This window comes from Agelaius tricolor, unplaced genomic scaffold (genome assembly GCF_023055355.1).
Source record: "Agelaius tricolor isolate 1412-34295 unplaced genomic scaffold, bAgeTri1.0.p SCAF_12, whole genome shotgun sequence".
NCBI lineage: Eukaryota > Metazoa > Chordata > Aves > Passeriformes > Icteridae > Agelaius > Agelaius tricolor.
In genome coordinates this window covers 9,800,219-9,820,359 of record NW_027269272.1, presented here as the reverse complement: position 1 = coordinate 9,820,359, position 20,141 = coordinate 9,800,219, and the positions used below count along the sequence as shown (strand labels likewise).

Below are 20,141 nucleotides of genomic sequence, written 5' to 3'. Positions count from 1 at the left end.
TTTTTTCTGCGAGGGATAGGAAATGGGGGAGTGAGAATAGGTGGCAATTATTAGGTGCAAATGTTACTCCCAGCACTGGTAACTAACTTTAATTGTTGGTATCCACTCACTTCCTTCAAGGTAGAGAGCATAAACACCTGTATTCTGTAATTCCACTTGGTTCTTGTCCCAGTGTGCTGCGGTATTAGACATGTGAAGGATGTCATGGGAAGGAATGAGGCAGATGGTTGCTTTTTTTGAAAACTTTGAGAAGCCTTGTTCTGCAGTAATCACTTCCAGACTGATGTGTTTCACCTGCTAATGTGTAGAATCGTGGTAAACACTCTCCAGCTGTGCTGTAGAAAAACTGAGTAGCAGTGTTTGTAATATTTTTGAGACTAAAAATGTCCTGCAAATATCTTGACAGTCTATTAAAACTCCTGACATTTAGCAAGTTTGGTCTGAGATCTTTGTGTGAACTTTCTAGAACTTGTCTAGAAATTTCTTCTGCATGAAGGTTAGGAAGCTGTGTCTGGTCACTAATCTTGAGAGTACTGGTTTGTGTCCCCTGTTGCTGCTGGTGGAATTCTGGGGATCCTCCTGATAACGCACTGTAGGACATCTGCTTACCTCTTCCTTGCTGCTTTCTTAACCCCCTCTTGTTAAGAAGACTAAATAGCTACTTAAACCTGGTATAAACTATCAAGATTTCAGCAGACTCTTAGCAGTTTACTTCTGTAATTTTTCCTTGCAATTCACAGCATTTCAAGCATGGTTATATAAGAGGAGTGTGCTGTGTAGTGTTAAGGGCAAGATGATGACAAGTTAAAAGATGACGAATGTGAAGTTGTTCAGAGGAAACTGTTGTAGAAGTTAAAGTAAATAGAATGGAAATTATACCCCAAAATATTTATTTCTTTGCAAAGTAATCTGGATTTCCAGCAACAGATATGTTGGATGTTCCTGAATCTGGGAGCTTTAGTGGATTTTTTTGACTGTAGTTGGTAGAAGCTAGGGAGCAAACACCAGGTACCACTGGTGACCTCAAGTATTTTGTTGCTCCCCTTTGTTACCATATAATGCATTTCCACTGAAAGACTGGTACAGGCAGTTTGAAAAGGTCACATTTCCAGGGAGCCCTGGTTTTCCAGCTTCCTCAGCCTCCAGCTGTGATGTGTGTCACCAGATCACCCAGTGGTTAAGGCTGGAAGGCACTTTGGGAAGTCATCCTGTCCTGCCCCACTGCTCCTGCTCAAGCAGGGTCACCTAGAGCTGGTCCTCAGGACTGTATCCAGATGGCTTCTGAATGTCCCTAAAGACGGAGAACTCTGCAGCCTCTCTGGGCAACCTGTGCCAGCACTTGGTCCCCCACATAACAAAACAGTTTTTGTGATGATCACAAGGAATCTCCTGTGTTTGTGCCTGGTGATCTGCTCTTGTCACTTGCACCAGTGCAGAGGGGGTTCCCTCTTCAGTACACCCTCCCTTTGGATTTTACATAACTGATTTGATTCCTGCAGGGTTTCTCTAGGCTGGCTCTAGAGGCTGACTCTGTCCTTCCTGTGAGAGGTGCTGCAGAGGTTTGTTAGTGGCCTTTCACTGGACTGTCTCCATTGTGTTAGTGTCTCTCTTGTACTGGGGAACCCAGAACTGGGCACAGTGCTCTACATGTGGCTTTCCAGGGCTGATAAAGCCCTTGGCCTGCTGGCAACTCTTCCATGCAGCCTAGGATACCATTAGTTTTCCTTGCCTTAAGGGCCCGTGGGTTTGGCATCAGCGTGATGTCCACCAAGAGCCTTGGGTTCTTTCCTGCCAAATGTGCTTTCCAGCCACTTGCCCCAGCAGGCATTAATGCCTGGGGCTGTTCCCTCCCCTAGAGATGGGATGTTGCACTTCTCCTTGAACTACATGTCTAGAAGGGGGCTGATAACATTTTGTATGAAGTTACATGTTGATCAGAAAATAACAAGAACTGAGCTGTTTGCTGATTCTGATTGAATGCTGTGGTAGGTTACTTGGAACTGGTGGTGCTGTAAGCTTCTAGGAGGGAGAAGACTTCAGGATTGTTGCCACCTTTACCTGCTTTACAGGTGATAACAGCAATAGATTGCTGACAGTGATTATTTATTTGACTTGATGACTTTAATAGGGTAGACAAACATTGTTAGAGGAAGGGGCTTGGCTATATCTGATCCCACACTGTGGAATAAAGGAACTTTCGGGTCCTTTGTAGTCTCTTTATTGTGAAATGACTGTACTTTCATGTACACTGACATTTTAGTCTAATTTCCTCAAGATGTACTTGTGTTACACTCTGAGTTCAGATGTTTGTGCTCGAGTTGCATCTTTGAATCATCAGCATTTGGGCAGCAGTGTGTGGAAGTTTTCCAAGCAGCGGCTTCTTATAAACAGCTCTCTCTCCTGCCAATAACAGACTTGGTCGCTTTCCCATTCCCCAAGAAAGGTAATGTTCAGATAAGCATGAGTACATTAACACGTTTCCTCTGCTTGGACACTGGCTTCTTGCTATCTTGGTGAATCTGGGTGTAGACACTACTGAAATTACTGGGATTTTGCTTCTGAAAGCCTTTCCAAACCTGTGTGGTTTTTTTCAAAGACCAGCAGAAGCAGCAATCTGCCTTCTGCTGAAATCTGCAAGAATACAAAGACACAAGCAAGGCAACTGCATTCTAACTGTGGGTTTTAGTTCTAAAATATAACCATTGGAAGAAATCTGGGAAAAGCATCTTGGCTCTGATCCTGTGTAAGAGATCTTCTTCCACAAACAGACTTTGTTGCTAGGGTTCTAGAGAGTTGCATAAATCTTCATTGGTGGGTCAGACTGGGGGATTAGGATTGCAGTTGTGTTGTCAGAGATGCTTTTGTAGAGAATTCTGAAAAATGCCAGTGTTCTAATAGCATCAACAACTTACTTACTGTTTTTTTGTTTGGATTTTTAAATCTGCCTACAAGCCTGACTTAAGGAATGGGATGAAAAGACATGAACCTGTGAGTTAAATAATCCAAGAATTGATTTAGTCATTGCAATTCTGACATACCCTTGAGAAGACAGGAAGATCTCTTCTGCTCGAATGCTAAACAACTTTTCAGCAGCAGGGAGGAAATTGTACATTTTTGCTCACGCTTTACTGCAGCGACTTACTGCCAAATAGAATGGGATTATTTAAAGTATTAGGAGTCTTTGCTTTGTTAGAAAACACTGCTGCAAACAAGTTAGCTATGCTAGATCTTTTTTGGAAGACAGTGCTCTTCTAACATGATATTCTAGAACTTGAGCAAACCTGTTCCCATAAAACCTCACTGATGTTAATCTGAGTCAGAAACAAAATAAGAACCTGGTTGAAAAGCAGAGTTTTTAATGCCTAATCCTAAAAGGTAATAAGATAATTTTATAGTACTTTTTCAAATATTTACCTCGTGGAGATGTGTACTCCTTAAAATTGCATTCTATTGACCTTTCTTGTGCTGTCAGAGTAGCTCGTGGTGTGTCAATTGTTAAGTGGCAGAAAGCTTTGTGTTCTTGTTTGTATTCAGGGACTTTGGAGCAAATAATGTTGCAATCATTCCTTCTATATTATAGCATTTGGATTAAAAGCACAAGAATTAACAGTTTGCTTTTAGCCTTCTGCTGAAGGAATCTGAATTACCACATGTGCTGCTTTATCTCTGTATGTAATGTACTGAGATGTTCCCTGGGACCAGCCCAGAAACAGGAGCACTGTAATATTTCTGCACACTGGTGCCCAGTGATTTGCCTGGTTTACACAGATCATACCTTTGCTCAGAATACAAGTGCAATTAAATTGCAGTTGAGATAAAAAGGTTGTGTTGGCTGAGAGTTTTTTAATTAGCAGGGGGAGCCTCTCCTTTGTTTGAAAACAAAACCTCTGGTTTGTGAAAGGAAAGCTGAAAAGCTTTTACTTGGATTGCTGTCTGCAAATCTAAATAGTTGCCTTCATTATCAGTACTTGTGAAATTGCTGGTTCAGGAAGGCTGTAGAAAATAACTTCCCTGAAGGAGCACCAATGTCGCAAATGCAAATGAAGAACAAAATTACTGACCTTTCAATGCTGTGCATAGCAGAAAAAGGAAGTGTGGAGGGACCTGTGACATTCCATCCACCATTCCTCTGTTACTTTGAGGCTTTGCATTTGGGGGATAGGGAGCTACAAATTTTTCAACATGTTTGTGATTTTATTTTGTTTTTGCTTTTAGATATATAATGGCACATCTTAAGTTTGGGGTACATAGAGTTTAGTAGTCAAGTGGATCTTGTATCAGAGAAGTGGAAAAAGTAACTAAAAGGTTATTTTTATTATAGAAATCCTTGTATTTAACCAAAACTCCAAAAGATGCACAGGATAGAAGATTGTATCTTGTTTTCATTTTATTCAGCAGCCCATTCCCTCCCAAGGCTGTGAATGGCTTCTCTTTATTGTGAGCTGTATTGTTATTTATCATGCCTAGAAAACTTGATAGGATATTTTGAAAATACATGTAAAAATATACTTGGAGTAAAAAAGATTCTGCTAAATAATTGCATTTGATTACAAATGCAGACAAATCTAGTCTTCATATCTTTCCTCTGTTCACTTAGTGGGTTTTGTTGGAAGGAGGAGGAGAGGTGGATTAGCACTGGTTGTGATTTTTCTCTATAGTGTCATACCATTATTCTTTACTCTTTTAATATTTTCAGTTCCTATTTTCAAGACTACTTTGACAGTTTTGATAGACTCTGGGATATTTTCACTTCCCATAGTAATTCTGGGAATAGCAGCTTTTTTCTCTTCTCTCTTCAGCCCTTTTCTGTAGCTATAAAATGCTAAATCTGTTCCTGATTTTGTATAAACTAAACCAAACTTAACTTTAAATGAAATTGGTTCTGTTTAAAAGTGTTTGGTTTGGTTTTTTTTTTCATTGGGGTGATAAAACTTGGCTGAATCACAGACTTTAAGCAATACTGGCATCTGATATTTTTTTGCTATGCTTACTTTCAATCCCAGATACTACTTTATCTATAAAACATCATATATTGAAGCACCTTTGCATTGGTAAAGCACAAGTGTGAGATGATTCACACTAGGTACTAGATAGAAGTTTGCTGTTGTGTTGAGACTATTTCTTATAAGAGTTTTTCTCCTTCTCTGAATCTTTTTTTTTTTACTTTCTTTCTGTGTATTTGCTGAAGTTTATAGCATCTGAATAACAGACCAAGCAGATGCTTAGTGCTTGGTACATGTCATTTAGAAAGGTATTTAATTGTATTTGTGCAGAGGGAATATGTTCAATGCAGGTGTTTATGTGGGTTATTTGTGGGTTTTCAGTGGTACCTATAATTATTTAAATTGTAGGTACAGTGTTGTAGGTATGTAATTCTTTAGCTGTTATCCCTAGTTAGCTCAAGCAGATGACCAAGTTTCCTAAATCTGTGTCAGACATCATTATCTTTTGTTGTACAGGTCTGGTGAAGCAGATGAGTATTGCAGTACAATTTATGAGGTGCCAAATAATGTGTTAATATGGAATGGGAGTTAACCATCTATCACTGTTAACCTGTGTAGGAAGAGTGGGACAGAGACTTTTGTCCATGATTACCTGCCTGTCCACCCCTGCAGGGGTTGGACTCTGGGCATTTGCAGTTCAGAAACAAAGAAAGCATTAAACTTTTGCAAATTACAATTTTCTTGAAATCTGTACTAGTCTCATAAATACTGGGGTTTTTTTGATGAAGTTTGAGAAATCTTGTGATAATGGAATCAACAAGATGGGGCAGAGCAATTACCTCATATTATCTATATTCTTTTTTTTGTTCAAAACAATAACGTAATGTTTTATTTTTACAGATGACTATGGATGAGAAATATGTGAACAGCATTTGGGATCTTCTGAAAAATGCAATCCAAGAGATTCAGCGTAAGAACAATAGTGGTCTCAGTTTTGAGGAGCTGTATAGAAATGCTTATACAATGGTGTTGCATAAACATGGTGAAAAACTCTACACTGGACTAAGAGAAGTGGTCACTGAGCATCTAATAAATAAGGTTTGTCCATTTGTGAATTAAAATAGATGTGTCTTATGTGAAAGAATTCTGAACAGTTATTTAAATGACAGAAAATCTGATTTTATTATGTTACCTTGTGTTGCAGTTGGATAGCTTCTCTCAAAAATGGTAGCATAGAGCTAACATCAAGCTCAGATGATTTCATGTTCCTGGTACTGTTTCTGGTAAATTACTGATGGAAGGCAGACCATAGGAAGCACTTGAAAGAGTGTAACAGGAAACAACTTTTTTTTTTTGAAGAATAACTGTTAAGAGCTGATAATTTTTTTTAACAGTTTGTTTTGTGACTTTCTTAGGCCACATTTTGTCTTGTTTGCCAGTCAGTTTTTTTCATCTGTGGAACAAGTAAATAGCAATGTAAGAACTTGTTTTCTATAGGTTAATGAACTAATTCCCAGGTTAATGAGACAGTTGTGCTGGGATTATGCTCTTTAAAGAGGCAGTAGGCACTGTTCAAAAACAGCAACTCAGCAATAGCAAAAGTCCTGAGTAGCTCACATTCTGCCATGTCAGCCTTTGCAAAACCATGTAGGTCAGTCAAAATGACATGTAGAAACTTTCTGCAGATCTGTCATCAGAGAAAAGGAATCTTCAGGTCTTGTGTTAAACCATGGAACCACTTCTTTAGTCTTTGAGAGAAGTTTAGAATTGATTAAGAAATATGTAAGTGGAAAAAGTTGGAAGTCACTTTTTAGGACTCCAGATAATATTTCATGGCCATAGGATTCTAAGCCTATGGGAGCTGCCTGCCTACTCCTCATGGTAGCATCCATAGCAGAGAGGTACATGTCTACTTTGATCCCATGTTCTGGCCATGCTTCAGATGGAGTATCAGATTTTTGTCCTGTTTTTACAAGATCTGAACAGGAAAGTCAGATACCATCATGTGTCTTGGATGATTATTTCTAGCTGAATTGCAGAGAATGGATGGGAGATTTATGGCTAAATAATGCAGGATGCTTGGGGACTTTTTTTTGTGTTCTAAGTGGAGTTACTGCTGTGGCAGAGAAATGTGTTATTTCTTTTCTAAAATCCTAGTTTTCAAAGGTGTGATCCAGATAAGTATAGTCTAAAACTGCTTTCAATGTGGGGTTTTTTTTTGCTGTGTGCACCAGAGGAGACATCCTCTCTGAAGTGGTTAAATAATTTGCAGTTCTTTTCTATAATTGTAGCACATCTGTGACTCTCAAAAACTTCTGGTTTCATTATCTGTGCATTCATAATCTGTACTATTCATATAAAATGTGGCAAATGGCTGAGGCTTTTTTTTGCCTTGTTCTTGTATATGTCTATGCACTTAATAATCGTGACACTAAACTTTTATTATTCCTAGGCTTTAGTTTATCCTGGTTTAATTTGACGGGTGTCTTTTTATCTTTGTTCCTAGGTATTTTGCCACTTATCTTAGTTCCTAGCTATTTTGCATATTAAAAACTACGCATTTGCAGAATTAATTATTCTGAAGTGCTGATTGTGGCAGGCTGACAAAAGAGCAGAAAGTTCTGAGTTTGTAATTTCAGTGCAGAGGCTGAGAGGGCTGCACAGATAGCAGTGCAGAGAAATGCCTTTCTGACACTTAATATTCCTTCATCTGGTCCTTTAAATATCATCTTCTCCAATGACCAAATATTCTGATCTTTAATGTGATTAATCAGATTATATCCATGTGTGTGGGTGATAAATGATGACCAAAGCTTTTTCAAATAAAAAGGTTAACTGAGTTTTAGTAGTTAATTGCTATAGAGTTAAAAAGGCTAAATTATTCTGATCATGCCAGCCTGTAAAATAATCCAAGGAAAAGACTAAAAAAATATGACTTATGCCAAAAATTTCTGAAAAAATAACAAAAACTTATAGAGGCTAAAAGCTACTGCTTGTCCCTTTTGAATGTTTGCTTAGACAAATTATGTTGAGGCATATATAGATGGAAGTATGGAAAAAATAGTGCATTGTTTGTCAAGAATAGAATCAGTTCTATAATGACATCTTCTGTTTGAGCCATTAGTACTTGTAAGATAAAAAAATAAGTTTTGTTTAACCTCACATTTTTTTATAGAAATTTTAGTAAAATCTTTTATGTTCACTGTCTATTTCCAAGAGTAATTCTCTGGTAAATTTTAAGTAGCTAATGAATGACAAATTATCACAAGTCTTTGTAAAACTTCTATTCAGAGATTCAGTGGTGAATGCTAGAATTTAGAAGAGGGGGGTTTTGCCAACTGAAATATTGTTCATTAAATTCTTTAACTTTTATAAAAGTGGAAATGTTCACAGATGAATAGATTTTACTGAAGATCTCAGTTCAGGGAGCACTGCTGAGGAGTCTACCCCACATTTGAAACTGCAGTAATCCTTGAGCCATAACTGTCATTTGCTGCCCACATCTCCAGGTTATCTTTTTAGAAAAAGCTGCATTCCTGTGGTATTCCAGTCATGCTGCTAAATTAGGAATAGATTAAGAGACTAGGTAGAGGCAGTGTATATTTTCAGTTGTTTTTACAAATAGTTTTAAAGCTCAGAAAGCATGCCTTCATTTTTGGTGAGGCATGGTTAAGAGCTGTATTTATGATTTATGCTAATTTAATTGCCAGGTGAAAGTTGTGCTTATTCAGCATTTAATTAGCAATCAAACACTAATGAGAAAGTATTTAACTTCTCAACTAGAAAACAGTACAATGCACTGTCTTGACAGCTTAATTGTAAATAAAATAATAGTTGCAAATATGATCAATACAAGGTGTGTGCAAGCAAGTTATTGTCAAGAGTGGTTGGTTTCAGACTTGCAGACCCCAATAGTTTGCAGTTCTAAATCAGCCTGTTCTGGCTGTGGGATAAAGGCTGTAGTAAGCATCACTGAGACGAGTCAGCTCTCTTGAGCTACCTTGTTTTTACTACAGGGTAAGAACATGCTGAGACTTGTCTTTACCTCTGTATTGACATCATTATTTAAGTATGGTACATGGAGAGCTATTTGAAAATACTGTTGAATTTTGAAAGTACTGAAACCTTTCATCTTGATTCAAGTATTTAATTCCTGTTCCTCTGATACTTCACTAATTTCTGCCTTTCTTGCCCACTGACAATCTTGTAGCTTGATGTGGATGGCCCTCCTTCACACTTCTCAAGCCTAGTCTGTTATTACATCACACAAAGGTTGTTAAGTGTTTTTAAAACACACAGAGCTTAGTTTACAGCTCTCTAAACCATTTGATGATAAGCAACATCATTTGTGTTACAATAAAAACAAGTTAAAGTTTGAAAGTTTACAGGATAATATTTTTAATGTTCATTTTATGTATAAGTCAGTGGGGCCCAATAAGGGGCATCCCAGAATCCTGGGGGAATTGGCTGATGTAGTGGCCAAGCCACTCTCCATGATACTTGAGAAGTCATGGCAGCCAGGGGAAGTTGCAGGTGTCTGGGAAAGGGGATTTTTTTTGTACCCATCCTTCAGAAGTGTAGAAAGGAGCACCCTGGGAACTCCAACCTGTCAGCCTCACCTCTGTGTCTGGGAGAATTGTGGAGCAGATCCTCCTAGGAGCTATGCTAAGGTAAATGGAGGACAGGGAGGTGATTTGGGACAGCCAGCACAGTTTCACCAAGGGTGAGTCCTGCCTGGCCAACCCAGTGGCCTTCTATGAAGGAGTGACCACATCAGTGAACAAGTGAACAAGCTACAGATGTCATTTCTCTGGATGTCTGTAAAGGTTTCCACATGGTCCCCCATAACCTTGTGACTAAATTGGAAAGAGGTGGATTCAATGAGTGGAGTTCAATGGATAAGAAATTGGTTGGGTGGTCAGTGGCTCAGAGTCCTGATGGCCAGCAGTGACAGCTGGTGCCCCTCAGGGGTCTGTCCAGTACCTGCTGTGTCAGTAACAGTACAGGCAGTGAGAGCACCTTTGCTCAGGAGGGCACAGAGCTGCTCAGTGCAGGTATAGGCTGAAAGACATATGTCTGCTCTGGGACTTAGAAAGTTATGTCTGGGGTCCTTTGCAAGCTTTAAAATTTGCTGTCTTAGTGTTGCAGAGAAAAGGGAGAGATGAGAGTCATCTCCATCAGGGAGTTTGAAATTATTTCCATAATATCAATGAAATAGGGAGGAATGACAGTAGAAGTTGTGTAGGAGGCAAATTATCTACTGAGCATTAGAGTGAGCCTGACTGGCAATGTATGAGTGTTATCTGTCTTTATATTTTCTTAATGATGTTTTCAGATGATCTTGAGCAAGTCTGCTATTATGTGGAGGGCAAAAGGATGTGAGGGAATTGCTCGAAAGTACGTACGCGTTGAGAATCCCCAGTATTCTTCAGTGTTTGTTTTTTCTTTTAGCAATAGGATAGCAGCTGCAGGGATGAACAGACATTTCTGGTAGTCAATCCATTAACCTACTTGGGACTCCTAAGATTTTAGAATACTTTCTTTTAGACTACTTGGATTTTTCTAAAAGAAACACTATAATAAAAGTTCTGAGAGCTTGAGGCCTTGGTTCAGAAAGTGCTGTTCTGTACTGCTCCTCCCCTCAGGATGTTCTGGCTGTCCTTACAGTAGTGGAAATTACATAATTGAACTATTTGTGCTGCTGCATCAGGCCAGGCACTGTAAGATAGAAATAGTAGGTCATAAGTCTTCTTTATGTACACTTAATCAAGAGTTATTTAAAGGTATTGAAAGCTTATGCCAACAAATTACTCTTATTGGGGGAAGGTTTCTGAATTTCCTGAAGACCTGTATCCAGTAGAAAACACAGTTGGGCCTGAAGTTATACACAAAATGTCATCCTTGTAACTATCAGAAGACCTTACATATATTACAAAGTTGCTAATTTATTTTCAAGTCCCTCTGTATATGGACAGTCCCATTTAAGCTGGCTTTCCCTGCAGTTTACTTCGTAACTGCAAATACTGTCACAGAAATCACCACAAGCTCAGCTAATTCTAAGTAACATTCTGCTGATAAAAATCTTTAAGGTTTGAAATTTTCTAAGGCTGTGGCAGAGCAGCAGCTGTGTGTCCTCTTTGTTCAAAGAGTGTGAGTATGCACATTTTTTACTTGAGATCATTTATTCTGCCAAAGTGGTGTGACTCTGCACCTTTGCATGGCTGAGATGCTTTGTGCATTATAGCAGTTTCACTGTAGTTTTGCTGAATTCATGGCCCATACAAGGAATGTGTTGAACACTTGTTAACTATAAAGTTGCTGTAAATGATAATTTGCTTGGCAGTAGTTTGGTTGGCTTTTGTAGCAGCTGAAAGCATGGCTTTCCAAGCCTCTTCTGCAGTTTCAAATAAGCCTAGAAGAATGTCATTGAGGAGCTTCACAGGGAAACTCTGAAGGTAGCTCTGTTGTGCAGCACCCATTTCTGAGTTTCAGGCCCATTTCCAGAAATCCACGTGGCACCATGTGGAGCAGAGGTGCCACTATTGCAGAACATCCCAATGTCTGCTTGGAAGCAAGTTGTCACTGCTACCTGGTGGCAGGTGTCCACCCCCTTCGATGTGACTGGCTGGCCCAGCAGGGTTAGTGTGAGGGATGTGGGATGTGTGCAGTGACAAGGGCACACTGCCTCTGTAATTGGTCAGTAACTACCCTTGGTTATTTGTGCTTATGATCTAATCATGCTTTGACAAATTTTATCAGTGTGGATGAACTACCAAATAATGTTTATAAAGCTTTTCCATACTGACCAAAGAAGTGAAAGCAACCATGTCATGTTTGTTTCTCTTGTTCTGGGAGATTCTGCATATTCTTACAAGTATGTCTGCTGAAGTTTTAGTGTGTAGTTATGTTTTGGCTAAAAACTACCTGGACTGGGTGACAACAGAGCACACATTTGGGAGACCAAAGGGTAAATGATGATCATGATCAGAAAGAATGATGCAGTTAAGCAGTGCTCATAACTGCATATTATGTTTTCCAAAAGCAAGGAGGAGAGGCCTTGCTCAGGTGTGCAGAGTAGGTGTTTGAAGATGTAAGAAGGCTTTGAACAACCTATGCATACCTATATTGCCTAGATGCAGTAACAAAGTGAATATTATTGGGATAAGTTTCCCCTCTTTCTCCTCCTGCTCCTTCATTCCTCTCCTTTTCTCCTTCGTCCCTCTTCTCCGTAAGACCATTGTGTTGGATGATGTTCCACACTGTGTCTCTGGTTTGCTCATTTGAGTCTGTGAGTGTGTACAGTAGTGTGGCAGACAGGACTCTGTTACCCTGGTTTGGCCTAATAACTTCATAAAACTGGAATGACAGAGTGCAGCCTGTCAGGTGAGTGCATGAGATGTTGCTGCAGCTTGTGGCTGCCTGGCCTGTGTGTTTTGTTTTCCTGTTTGGATCTCTGTACTGAAATTTACACTATCAGACAGATACCAGTCCAAATCAATGAATGTGAACATCCTGTTTGGTTACAAAAGAGGGCAGAATATATTTTACATGTTATGTAAAAAGTCAATTCCCACATTTTATTAACTCTGGAACAACTTTTTTACATTCTCACAGGTACATTAGTTTCAAGTTTGAGCACTGCAGTATATGCCTATTGGAAAAAATCAAAATATGAAACTGGATGGGCTTTTTTATTAGTAGAGAGGGTAGTGGCAAAGAGGCATAAAATCTGAAGTTGATGAGAAAGATTAACTTGCAAATTGCAAATAGCAAATACATTCATAAAAAACGAATATAACTTTTTTTCTATTAAGTCTTGCTGTTGGTATTAATGTAAGAGTCTGATCTTTACCAAGCAATTGCTTCCTTTCAGAACTGTTGTTTGCTGTATCTTTGTGCTATCTCAGCTTGTCTCTCTAAATGTCATCATGGCCGATTTTCCACCTGTACTTGTTCCTGTTTGTAGCATTAACTGCTGCTACCCAATATTCTGAAATGACTTGTGATAGTAAAATTACCAGCAATTGAAACATTATAACCCAGGAAATGAAAGCTATGAGGAGTCGTCAAAGACTATTTTTAACATTTGAAACTCCAGGAATTCCTTTGAAATTTAAAACCCATCTTTATTTTGTTTCTCTTTTTCTAGCATAATTTTTCTTACTTATTTTTCCACAGAAGGGAAATATGAGGTAGGGATAGTCAGCACCCAGGAAAAGTAAGAACCTGTAAAATTCAGGTCCGTGGAAGAGCAAGAATTCTTGTGCTGAACCTAAGTTAAGATTTAAATGCTCCAGGAGAAACTGACTTGAGTTTATGGCAATATATCTTTTTTGTTTTTCACTTCAGGTGCGAGAAGATGTGTTAAACTCCTTGAATAACAATTTTCTACAAACACTAAACCAAGCATGGAATGATCATCAAACAGCAATGGTGATGATTAGAGACATCCTGATGTATATGGTGGGTATTCTGCTATTTCACACATTTCACAGTGTAGTAAACTGTCCTCTTACCATGCTTACCAGTCTTCTTCCAAAAACTACACTCTGTTCCTTATTTTCAATTTTCTGTGTGCATGCACGACTGCTACAGGTGTTTGACAAATTGTAATTGGATTTGTGTTTAGGGTTATCTCATCATCACCTGAAAAATTGATCTAAAAATGTTTGAACTTTGCAGTTCTTAAAAAATAAGCCAGTCAGACCCATTCTGGCAGATTATAGATGTTAGTTCAGGTAGTGGTGTTTTCTTACTCTGGAAAGCACTATGGTGTAAAGCCTCCTCAAACAAGTGTGGTTGTTCTTTAAGCTTTAGGATTCAAAGAGGATAACTTTGCTTAGGTGTAGTGTGTGCAGAATGTTACATTGTAGTTGGATCCTTTGCTATTCATGAAGAACTTGTGTAGAAGATTAAGCAGTGTACATAGAATGTGATTTTTGGTTGCATGCTTGTCATTTCTCACCTATAGCCAACAGAAAAGAGGGGTTTTTTTAAGAGAGAGGGCCTAACATTTTTGTGTCTGGATTGTGTTATGCTTTAAAATTCCCATAATATTGGAAATTGAGGATGTTTTAGGATGCAAGAGAATATTTTTGCTTAGCTTCTAGACAAAGGTTTTGACTTCAAAAGGAAGTGTTGAGATGCTGTGTTTTTTGTGTAATTTTTTCTCCCCTCCAAAGTATCCTAAATAGAATAATTGATGCAGTACTTGTCAGTGAAGGACAGACAATAATGGACTTTCTTGGTCCAAAAAGCAGATGAACTGGAATTGTACTCTATCTGCTAAACAACAGGAGTTAAGATCTTGTCTTGTAGCTGTTAAAGATCTCCTGCTGTGACATTGACCATGTTTGTATTAGCTGTGAAGTCATCTTTGGTCAATAAGCTACTACAAGTTAAAGAATTTGAAGTAATCACAGAATAACAAACAATTATTTTTAATTGATTTACTGGCCTTATGTTGGAGGAGTTGGTTTATTTCAGTAGGGAAAAGGCCACATATCAAAAAACAGAGTGCTGGATAACATGCCATCAGTGACACTGAATGATTTGTGTGCCAAAAGGAAGATGGACAGATTGTTTTCAAGATGTACTGTCCTTGCTGTGAGAGATCCTGGACTCCCTAATTTGTTTGTGAAGGACAAATACAAATAAATTGCTGCTAGCTGCATCTAGGTATATTCAAGAATATCTAATGATTAGATTAATCTACCAAAGGTAGTGGTGAATTTTCAGAAAGGTTAGAAGATGGAATCCAGAGCTTTCTGGGGGAGCAGCTGTTGTGTTTTGACCCAATATTATATATTATTTCAGCACAAGAGGTGCTGGATGGTCCAAAGTAATGGATAATGCAATGTTATCTGCTGCTCTTAAAATCAGTAAATTTCTGATCTTTCAAACAGTGGCAGAGAAAACTTAAAAGCTTATAAGCTTTCCTTGTTTTAGTGGCTTGACCAGTATATTAAAGGCCAAAACCTTTTCCCTTTGAGGAAGGGTTGCCTGCTTCAGTTACCACTCCTGGGGGAGCAGGAGAGCTTTACCTGAGTATTATTTGCAGTCAGAAGAGCAATGCCTTGACTTTGTTTTGAAGCCTGAGAGTGCTGTTCAAACATTGAGCCAGCCTTCTCTTTTCCACCAAGATTCCAGGAGAAGAAAAGCTGCAGCATTCCTTCAAGTATAAATTGAACTTCATTGGCTGTCTTTTAGATTGAAAACAGAATAATAAATAAGCTTGAATACCTCTGGACTATGTAGCCTTCTGTGTGCTGTTGATAGTTCCTAATTATTTCAAGTGGGTGTTCAGTTGAGCCCTCTGCTTGACTAATTATTTGACTCCCACAGATTTTTTTTTCCCTTGTACCACAGAAACAGAAAAAAAAACTATCCACAATAAAATACATTTATAGTATAGTAGTAAAAATAGAAATTTTCTTTCAAAATGCTTATATAAACTTAGAGGCACTGATGTTTGTTTGTTAAACCTCTGTAATGTAATGTGGGGTTCATAGTTTTAATTTTTATTAGGTAGAACTATCTAGTGTGAAGGTCTAATACAATGGGCAGTCTCCCTGCTTTGACTTAGACAGACATAAGACAAATTGTCAGTAATACATGTTTTGGTTACAAATTCAAGAATAATCAATGATTTAAAACAGGACTACTTTAAAAGATTTGAAGCTTCACCTTTGTCACTTGGTTGTCTTCTTGAGTCAGACATAATTTTCTTCATTCACAAAAGACTAAGAGTAAAAACATCCCTGTCTTGAACATGTGTTCATTCAAAAAGTTTGGGAAAGCTGCCAGTACCATAGAATTATAAAGCACCTGTAAAAGATCAGACCTGACTGCTTTTCAAAGAAACAATTTTCAAGAATTTTATAAAATAAAATTTTACTTTCTGATGTTGAGTCTCCCTGACACAGAGATTTATAATGATATGCTTATGTCAGAAATAATTTATACACTTCTATTCAAGCAAATCTAATATAACTGACATTAAAAATACTTTCTCTAAAAACAGCACCAAACACTGTATAACCTGAGTCACCTGGCATTGTAAATTAATATGCTTGTGTTCTAGCAGGAGAAGTATCTGCAATTATCTTATGTTTGTAAGTAAAGCATGACCCAATCCTTCTCTTGTTTTGTAGGCCATCTTGATTACACATCAGTTTCAGGAAATGTACCTATTGCCCAACAGGCCACACTGTGACATCAGTGAAAGTAAAACATTTAGTACCCTCCTGAATTCTGGTCTTACTCTCTTGAATTCCTGCTTCAGCCGAGTGATTTTTCATCTTGAACATCTTAAACTAAACTGGATCTGTTTTAATGCCACGGGTTTTTTCCAACTTTGTTTCACCCCTTAGCTGCCATATGATTTAAGTCAAAACAAACACCTTTTCAAGCCACCCTAATTTCTTTCCTTTGTTTAATTTTTCCATTTTTTAAATAAAAATCAGTACAAACAAATCTTTTTTAGGAAGTTATGTGTTTTGTACAGTGGGATTTGTGCATTATGGTGCTTAATGACTAGAACACTTGCTGTTTGAGATTATGGCAGGATTTCATTGTTCATGCAGAACATGCTCCACAAGACACTCTCAAGTTTGCCTTATAGCTATGCTTTTAAAAATGTGTATTGCCTTGTCTCTTGTGATTGCTCTTTGGTAAAAGTCTGTTGCTTTCATTTCTGTTGCAGGTGTAGGATGAGGTTTTTGCAATCTTTTGCACTTATTGTGCAAGTTTTGTCTTGATTATTTTGAGACATTCCAGGTTCCCTGATTGAATTTCAAGTTTATGTAGTTCCACTGAATTTTGTTTGATATAACACAAGCTCTCTTCCTTTTTACATGTTTAGGCTGCAGTAATTGGTGCCAGAGTAGATGTAATAGACTGTAAATTCTGGCACTGTCTGTGACAAGCAGTGAGGCGCTGAGGCAGTCATGTGCTCACATCTTTGCTGAGTCAAATCAGGTACTAAGATTTGGGCATATCTGGAATTCAGCCTCACAGTGGCAGTGCAGGTACCTACAGTGGGCTTTATTTAGCTGCTGTATGGAATGGGAGCAATGCAGGTGGAGTTGTTTGGGCTTTTCTCCAAGCAGTGTGGATGTCTGTATTCTTAGAATGTCAGATGGAAACTGGGTTAAACTGGATTCTGTGGTGTCTCTATTACTTGTGCTTGCTAAATTTAAAGCAATTTCAGGTATGCAAGTGCAGCAGTCACACCCCTGGCTGCATTACAGGCCTATGGGTAGTGCCAGTTACACACTGTCAGAAGTGAACAATTGCTCCTGCAGATACAGCTGTGGATTTTTCAGAGGGCAGAGCATTCCCTTCTCATCTTGCTGTGCACAGAGCTGGTGTTTTTTTTAAGGCCAGCACTGACAGGTTGGATATGGGCATTTTGACAAATGACTCTCATTGTCCATGGCTTACACACAAGGTAATAGAGAGAAGTGTTGTTTTTATTTCCAGAACTAGGCTCAGAGACACTTACTGTATACACAAGGGTGTCTGAAGGCTGCTCCATCATCCAGGTAGTGCATCCATGTAGAGATGGGTAAAATGTGGCTACTGGTACCTTACAGTGGGTGACTTCAGTTCAGAATTATTCTGGAGTGTAAGCAGGATTGTGATTCATCAGTAATTGCTGTCTGAAACTCCATCCTTGTCTCCTGAAAGTTACTCCTACCTCTAAGCACCCACCACTTCTCCCCATGGGAAGTGATTTCTGTTCAGTAGTGTGGAGCCTTGTCAGTCAAACCTGCTCCCAAAGAGGGCTCTCTGGGATTTTCTTTTTTAGACTGGGAGAGCTTCCAGCAAATGTGATCTGTTACCAAGGGTGAGCAAATCAGCAGGATCAGAAATGTTAATCTTGCTGCTCTGGTTTGGGTATTGTTGAGAGGTCTGGCTTACTATAGAGGCTGCTGATAAACTGAGAAGAGTCACTCTTCCACAATGGCAGTGTTCAGCACTGCCACAACAGAAGCTATGCACATGAGTCATGGCCATGGCTTTAATCCTTTTAGATACCCTGCTGCCTGTGCTTCAGAGGCCTGAATATTTTTTTGAAATAATAATTATATTCTTTTCTATTCAAGTTATAGCATTAGACACTACATTTTAATTTGCTCTTTCATCTCTTTGAAAATGTATTTTAAGTTTGTTTTACTTGAGAATCACATTTACTTCTGTTCTTGATGTAAGTGTGTAAATAAGGAAGTGAAATAAACAACCCTGTTTCTAAAAACAGAAAAGCAAAAGCAACCTATTGCAAAGACTTAGCCCACCACACATCTCTGAACTGACTTCATGAGAGCAATTAGTAAATGCTGTGCTTTGAGACAGCTGAGCTTGCTTCAGGAGCCACAGAGGAGGCATATCTGACATGTTCCCATTTTGTTTTTTCATTTAAATTCAGGGCTGCCTGTCTGAAGGCAGAGAGTGGGAAATCACACATTAATTGCTGAACCCAGTCTTTTGCTTTCCTCTGGTCACCAAGTGGCAATCTGGCATATAATTAGTCATGGAATAATTTTGCCATGTGAATACAGGTGCTAAATGCTGGGGTGTCTCTTCCTTCTTGTTTTTTGAAATTGTGGAATTTATGCAAACTTGCAATTTTGGAATATTTTTTCCATAGTCTGAAGCATAACATTTGTTCTTGTGATGCTTTCATTTTCCAGGTGTTTGAGTAGCTTTACTCTTTAATTCTGTGTATGTCATTGTCCTGATGCTTAAGTGGTAGCAAAGCAGTATTTTTAGTAATTGCCCAAACTATGATATAGGAGAAATGGATTATGCCCTGACAGAAATTAACAAAAATAATGATTGCTCATCTCAGAAAGGGGTTGTAAAACCTCAGTTTTTCTATTCTTAATATTAAGTGGCCTGACCCAGTAGTAGCTATTAATCAAATACATGCATTTTCTGTCTGCTAGTGACTTGATTAATAGCCTTCCTTTTTTCAGGGTTAAGTTGGGAGAGAGGAATAGGAAAGAAGAGACAATTTTTTGGAGCATTTCTTTGGGTAGCAGTAAGAGACTTGGGGGCTGCTTAGCACTCTCAGTCAAATCTGTATGATGGATTTTGGACAGTGCATTCTTAAAAATGCTGATCTGAGGATCAGTGTTGGTTTTTAAATGTAGGTGCATAAAAAATGGGTAGTTGAGGAGCTTGATCTTTCCCATAGATAGAGATTATATTAGGAGATAGAATTTAAACATACATGGAAATGTAAAAAATATTTTCTTCTCTCCCTCTTCTTTTTTTGAGGAGGAGGTGGTGTATGGGTGAGATTATAATGAAACGTAACAAAGCTTTGAAATATTGCTCAAGTGCAATGAAAATGAATTTGGGGAGGGTGGAGGGAGGGATGGCTACAGAAGTCTTATGTAAAATTTTGCAGTACTAATCCATAAAGATTTTGATTGTAACTCTTTTTGTTTTGGCTCTATATTTGCTGCTCTTTATCTAATGATGCTGTTTCAGGAAATTTCACTGAATATTGAATATCTTTTGCCTAAAAGGAGTGGTAGGAAGATGCATAGAGGGGAGGGGGAAGTTAAATTATTTTTCTTAAAAGATCAGAAAGAGATGGAAGGGTTTGAGTAGGTAAGTAAAACCTCTTGCAAATAGTGCTATGCATTTAGTCAGTGCTTGGAGACTCCTCTGCACCCAGACTAAAATGTGGGAAGGCTGTCGATCTGCTATGGCTTGCTTTAGTCATAAATGCTGTGCTTATATTCCTAAGCCAAATAAAACTTCCAGTGTAAATGAAGTTTTGGATAATGGGACTGATTTTGAATTTTGAAGGGTATACATAATTTCTTTCTGTGGAGAGAAGAGATACATTTGGTCATATTTCCAACGTGGAGAAGCAATCAATCTCTTGCATTTTTGAATAGCATTGCTGCAGTGAAATCACAGTTTTATTGCTGTTCATGCCCTTGCTGCAGGACCGGGTGTATGTGCAGCAGAACAACGTGGAGAATGTCTACAACTTGGGCCTGATCATTTTTCGAGATCAGGTTGTACGTTATGGCTGCATCAGGGATCACCTGAGGCAAACTCTGCTGGATATGATTGCAAGAGAGAGGAAAGGAGAAGTTGTAGACAGGTAAGATGTTTGTAAGTGGAGTCTTTTGTTGTAAATAATAGCTGTCAGTTTATAAAGAGTGACTCAAGAAC

The 20,141-nt window shown here is 38.5% G+C and overlaps 1 protein-coding gene across 1 annotated transcript in view; it reads left to right on the top strand.

Moving 5' to 3' along the window:
* The window catches only part of CUL3 (cullin 3), a 55,715-nt gene that overhangs the window by 13,121 nt on the left and 22,453 nt on the right, over positions 1-20,141 (top strand). The window contains exons 2-4 of the mRNA XM_071437500.1: positions 5,844-6,041; positions 13,293-13,406; positions 19,910-20,070. Coding sequence (XP_071293601.1) covers positions 5,844-6,041; positions 13,293-13,406; positions 19,910-20,070 — 473 coding nt within the window. The remainder of the gene's footprint in view (positions 1-5,843; positions 6,042-13,292; positions 13,407-19,909; positions 20,071-20,141) is intronic.